General features: G+C 43.3%; 1 protein-coding gene across 2 annotated transcripts in view; it reads left to right on the top strand.

The window, feature by feature from the left end:
- Positions 1 to 2,191: 2,191 nt before the first annotated feature.
- Nsrp1 (nuclear speckle splicing regulatory protein 1) overlaps positions 2,192 to 6,307 on the top strand; it is a 33,505-nt gene continuing 29,389 nt past the window's right edge. Inside the window, exons 1-2 of one of the 2 annotated variants that reach the window (XM_021176836.1) lie at positions 2,192 to 2,247; positions 3,896 to 3,986. In XM_021176836.1, the coding sequence (XP_021032495.1) occupies positions 2,228 to 2,247; positions 3,896 to 3,986 (111 nt within the window). In that variant the 5' untranslated portion in view covers positions 2,192 to 2,227. The other variant, XM_029484041.1, reaches the window with a different exon arrangement.

Below are 6,307 nucleotides of genomic sequence, written 5' to 3'. Positions count from 1 at the left end.
AGAGAGAGAGAGAGAGAGAGAGAGAGAGAGAGAGAGAGAGAGAGAGAGATTCCATAAGTTCTTTAGCACTAGAAAACCCTGACAAATTGGGGCTGGAGAGATGGCTCAGCGATTAAGAGCACTGACTACTCTTCCAGAGGTCCTGAGTTCAATTCCCAGCAACCACATGGTGGCTCACAACCATCTGTAATGGGATCTTTTGGTGTGTCTGAAGAGAGGGACAGTGTACTCACATATATAAAATAAATAATTGTTTTAAAAAGGCATAATATGCTAACATTAATCAAACAGAACTGGTTTTACAAAAACAGGAATGAATAGAGTCAAATTTTTCCTTTTGCAGTGCAGGAGTTCAAACCCAGGGTTTTGAGTATGCTAGGTAAGTGTTCTACCTTTGAAACATAAACCCAGATCTCAGTGTCAATTCTTAATTATACCAGAGTTATTGTAACAGGACACCACTATCCCACATGTCCACATGACTTCCAAATATATGGGGGTGGGTGGAGACAGATCAGAGAAACAATTATGCAGCCTTTTTATAGCTGGTTACTACAAGTCGTTAGGACCTGGGTAAAATGTTAGGGCCTAGGTAACTGTTACCTGTCTAGCCTGCCATTTTGTGCTGTTACTAAGGAATCTTTCTCATATGCTGTCACTGCTGTTGCTAGGATGTTCTGTGCTTCAGTGTTCTTGAAAACCAATCACAAGCAATTAGAACTGCTTTGTGTAGTTAGCCACGCTAAGCTCGGACCCAAACGTGAGCACCATGTATATGGTTTTTACTTTTATAAGCTGCTCCTGGGATGGACCCCAACATAAGAAGCCATTTGGAATAAAACTTCCATTTTGAGAAGGGGTTGAATAAAGTTTAAGTTCCTACCTAAGACATCCCAGGGAATTGACATCCTACTTGGTAGAAAGAGGCATGTACATGGATAACTGATGCCCTGGTTGGCAAGTTAAGACATGAATGTTAGGCAAGTCCCCTGCCACAGTTGAATACCTCAACCAATGAGAACAGGATAAGTGTACACACACACACACACACACACACACACACACACACAAGACATGCTTCTAATGAAATTGCCTAACTCTAAATCCTGATTGGTGGAGTAACTTGGCACAGATGTTTGTGGATTTTAGGCTTAAAAGCCCTATAGGATCTTAACTCAATGCCATATTCAGCTCCTGAGTTTGGTCTGTGGCCCTGATCTAAACCCTATTAGACTAAGATTGGTGTCTGAGTGGTTTGTACGGTAATTCCCAGACACCAACACTAGTTCTAATTTTTTTGTTTGTTTGTTTTGTTTTGTTTTGATTTTCGAGACAGGGTTTCTCTGTGTAGCCCTGGCTGTCCGGAAACTCATTTTGTAGACCAGGCCGGCCTCGAACTCATGAATCTGCCTGCCTCTGCCTCCCAAGTGCCGGGATTAAAGACGTGCGCCACCACGCCCGGCTTTTTAAAAAAAAATTTATTTATTTTTTTTTTTTTTTGGTTTTTCGGGACAGGGTTTCTCTGTATAGCCCTGGCTGCCAACACCAGTTCTAAATGGTGGATGCACAGATGAAATGTAGCCAGATTTTGTCTTTTAAAATGGGGTGGCACACTTATGATGAGTTACTGTCATTTAGAAGGCTGAGGCAAAAGGATATTCTGGACTATAGAGCAAGATGGTCTCAAACAATTGCACTGTTAATATCAGTTCTCGGCGAGGGGGCCTGCATTTCCAGCATTCCGAAAGCTGAGGCAGCAAGATCTTGAGTTCTAGGTCAGGGTTATATTATATAGAAAGGCTTTATTTAAATAAAATAATCAGTTCACATTAAGGTTCTATTGTTTTTCGTTTTTTTTTTTTAAGTCACTCAGAGCCAGCTACACTGAGCACCAAAACAAAGCGACAGATGTGTAGGGAGCCGTTTTGAAACTCATTAAATTCAGATTGGCGCCCACTCCGACTCGGTCCGGATTCAGCAGGCGTCGCGGTTGGACGTGACTCTAATTATCACCAGTGACGAGGCGGTCTACGAGCCTCTGGACTAGAATTTGGACGTCGCCTCCCCGCCCGGACTTTAAGACTCCGAGCCCAGCCGGATCCTAAGCAATACCCAGCGGTAGGCTCAGCGTCTAAGCGAGTCCCGGAACCGGAAGTGCGCGTATACACGTCGGCGTCAGCGTCCCGTCACGTCCGCGTCGACCACGTCCAGCGGAGACGGGAACAAGATGGCGATCCCGGGCAGGCAGTGAGTGATGGGGAAGTTAGGGTCCGGCTGGGGAGTAAAAAGCCAGGGAGACTGAGTTTTTAGGCCGAGGCGTCTGAGGTCGCCGGAAGTGCAGGGCCACCCCCGCCCCGGTTAGAGGCGGGAGAAGGCGAGGAATTCCGAGCCACTTAGGTTTCCCACCCCCGTCCGGTACATTTTTCCAGGATGCAAGCCCGAAGTTTGAGAAACTTGTGAGGAAATAAAGGAAGTTAGGCTGAGGGGCAGAGAGCGAGACTTTTCTATTTTCCAAAAGCTCGGTCTGAGGCCCCTCAGTCTTGCTTCCTACCCCGCGCTTGAGTTTCTCCCGGTTGGATGCGCTCAGGGGCACCGAGAAGAGAAACTCCTGGTTGCCTTAGAGGGCCTCGTTCTCCCTGGCAGATGCTCAGGCAAGACCAGCCTCCCGCCCTCCCTCCTGGGGTTACGAGTGTGGTGCTGAGAAGCCACAGAAAAGGGTAGGCATATAGGAAACTGGTCTTCGCTGCCGGGAAGACACAGATATGGTTTACCTGCCTGGAAATTTATTCTTGGGCGTGTATACCTTGCAGAGCCACTCACGTCCCGTGGCCTTTGCATTTTAAAGCCAAAACCTCGAGAAATGAAACGTATTAAATCTGGTGATGGCCAAACCCAAGCACTATTGCATGTGCTAGCAAGATTTTGTTGAAAGGACCCTGATATAGCTGTCTCGAGTGAGGCTATGCCAATGCCTGGCAAATACAGAAGTGGATGCTCACAGTCATCTATAGGATGGAACACAAGGCCCCTAATGGAGGAGCTAGAGAAAGTACCCAAGAGCTGAAGGGGTCTGCAACCCTATAGGTGGAACAACAATATGAACTAACCAGTACCCCCAGAGCTGTGTCTCTAGCTGCATATGTAGCAGAAGATGGCCTAGTCGGCCATCAGTGGAAAGAGAGACCCCTAGGTCTTGCAAACTTTATATGCCCCAGTACAGGGTAACACCAGGGCCAAGAAGTAGGAGTGGGTGGGTAGGGGAGCAGGGTGGTGGTGGTGGGGGCATAGGGAACTTTCAGGATAGCATTTGAAATGTAAATAAAGAAAATATCTAATTTAAAAAAAAATCTGGTGATGGTTCTCAGAGGCGCTGAAGCAAAGCAAATGAGCCCAGTGGACGGTGATGGGAACTTGCCTCCATGGTGACTTGCTCGAAGACAAAAGCAATTAAGCCAAATAAGTGAATGGGGGCTTGCCCAAATCTCTTCTTGGATTTCTTAGTCAATTTTTCAAGATCTTAGCAACTGTGTGGGAAAAAAAAAAATCAGAGGACAGTTTAGAACATTTTGGTTTTTAGCAAGTTTGCAAAAACCACTAGCCTGTTTAGGATTCCTGTCACTTCACTATCTAAAACATTGCTGTAGTCTTCATTTTTTCCTTTAGTAAAAATGTTTTGAGTTTGGCCCAGGTAGACAATAATAACAACTATAGAATGACATTAGAATTTTGAGGTTGTTGCAAAGGGGTTAGTCCATTATGTGTTCAGCGGTTGTATGACATGTTTTGATTTGGGAAGTTCATAAGGAAGAAGTAGTGGATGTGTTATGTTCTTTAAATGTTTATATGTTATTTAAAGATAATGGTGCGATTTCTATTTCAAAAAAAAATTATGCAGGTATGGGCTTATTTTGCCAAAGAAAACACCGCCGTTGCACCGAGTTTTAAAAAAACCGTCAGTGTTTGGGAGTGATTCTGATGATGATGAGGTAAGGGCCCTATGTTTAATCCTGTATTTTAAAAACTGCTTGTGAATTTGTCTTCACCTTTGTTTGTCAGCACAGTGGTTTTGGAGAATCTTTACAGACCCTTCAAAAGAAAAAAAACCTTTAAAAAGCACTCAATTGCTATCTTCTGTATGACTAAAGATGACCCCCCCTACTATAAACTTAGTCATTTTTAGATAGTTTGGTACACTCTTTATAGTTGCTTAAATACCAGTGCCCTGGCTGGCTTGGAATTTAATGTGTAGACCAAACTAGCTTTAGACTCATAAGGCTCTGCCTGCTTCTGCATCTGCCCTCTGCGTGCTGGATTAAAGGCCTGTGTTTCTACCTAGCAGTATTACAAGTTCTTGTTACTTAGGGTACGTGGCTAGGCTTTGTAGGATCTAATTCTGTGGTAAACTGAAGGCCATCTGCATAATGTCGCTTTCAACCAGTTTAGAGTTCATCGACAGAGATGCATGCAAACACTGAGGCAGGCTGAAATTTGGAAAGAAAAATAACTGAGGATTTTTCTGTGCCTACTATACTTTATCTTCACAATTACCCTGTGATATATGTATTACTTTCATTTTACTGATGAAGTTGGAATTCAAATAGGTTAGGGAATTTTCCCATTACTAGGCCATGCAGCTCATAAATAAATGGCAAGACCACGGCTTAAACATAGCAGACAGATTAGATGGTTCAGACCATAAGTCACCAGCTGTGCAGCCTGGCAGCCTGAGCTCAGTTTCTGGGTGGAAGGAGAGAACTGACTCTCAGTTTGTCCTCTGACTTCCACTTGTATGTTGTGGCCCCTGTGTGGACACACACACACACACACACACACACACACAAGCAAATAGATCCAATAATAAGATTTGAGCACAGGTCTATCAAATTCTCAAAAAAAATTTTTTTCCCATTCTTCTTTCTTGCTTTATTTTGATAATAGACCTTTAAAATGTTAGTGAAATAGAGAGGGCAAAACTGCTCATTTTGCTGAAGAAATACCCAGGCAGGATTAGGCATTTGGACAGCTTTCAAAGCTGGTTTAGATTTGAGTAAAAAAAGGTGGAGATCATTTCAGATGAGAGAGAACAAAGAACGTAAAGTGGAAGGCATTTTTATGGAGTGATAAGTTTAGAGAAGAGAATGTGTAGAGCAAAGAAATGTGGCAGTGAGGCTGTAACAGGTTGGGCCCAGATTGTGGAATATCTTGCACTGTTTGTATGAAATGTCAACTTTACATACGTAAGTAGTTTTTGAGTACTATGTTTATAGTTTACTTAGTGATGCCATCCCAGTTTTATGTTTATCTTGAGAAGATAACTCTCGAATTTCGAAGCACAAAAGAAGAGAAGAATCAAGAGCTTTAGGCCAACCTGGGCTATAGCTATAATAAGAGCTTGTCTCAAAGAAATGAGTTTGGGGAGGAGGCAAGAGTCAAGGGTCTTCTAAGAAGTCTTACATGGAGATGAAGATCTAAGCTTTGGTTCCCAAGCTAATGGGAAGCAAAGAGAACAAATAGAATCTCAGTAGAAACAGGCAGTCCAGAGATAGATGGGAAAGGAACTAGATGATGTTAAGGGTTTATTTCATATTTATTTATTTTGTACGTGGGCACACGTGTGCCATGATACTGCCACACACGTGGAAGTCAGAGGATAACTCGAGAGAGTCAGTTCTTTCCCTCATCATGCAGGATCCTAGAGTTTGGGTGTTGCAGGCTGTCAGGCATGGCAGTAGCACCTTCACCTGCTGAGGCAGCCCTTCTAAGACTGTTTAGGTAGCTATGCTTAGCACGGGATGTAGGGGAAGAGAATTGACATACAGCATATGGGTTTTTCAATACATTGGAAACGTAGATGCAGTTTTAGAATTATTTATAGAATATTTACTCATTTATTTATTTTGGTTTTTCAAGACAGGGTTTCTCTGTGTAGCCCTGGCTGTCCTGCAACTCATTCTGTAGACCAGGCTGGCCTTGAACTCAGAAATCCGCTTGTCTCTGTCTCCCAAGTGTTGAGATTAAAGGCCTGCACCACCACCCAGCTTTTTCATAGAATTTTTAAAGTTTCCTTTGCAATTTTTATGTATGTATATGTGAGTGGACACACTCTTGCCATGGCTCACATGTGTGCCACTCATGGGACAACTACTGGGGCAGTTGATTCTTCTGCTGTGTCAACCCTAGGGATCAAACTCAGGTATGGTGACAATTACCTTAACCCTCTGGGCCATCTCTTCATGTCGGCCTCTCCTTTAAGATTGATGTGTGTGACCATGTCTTTTTTTTTTTTTTTTTTTTTTTTTTTTTTTTT

This window comes from Mus caroli, chromosome 11 (assembly GCF_900094665.2).
Source record: "Mus caroli chromosome 11, CAROLI_EIJ_v1.1, whole genome shotgun sequence".
Taxonomy (NCBI): domain Eukaryota; kingdom Metazoa; phylum Chordata; class Mammalia; order Rodentia; family Muridae; genus Mus; species Mus caroli.
This window is presented reverse-complemented; position numbering and strand designations above follow the sequence as displayed.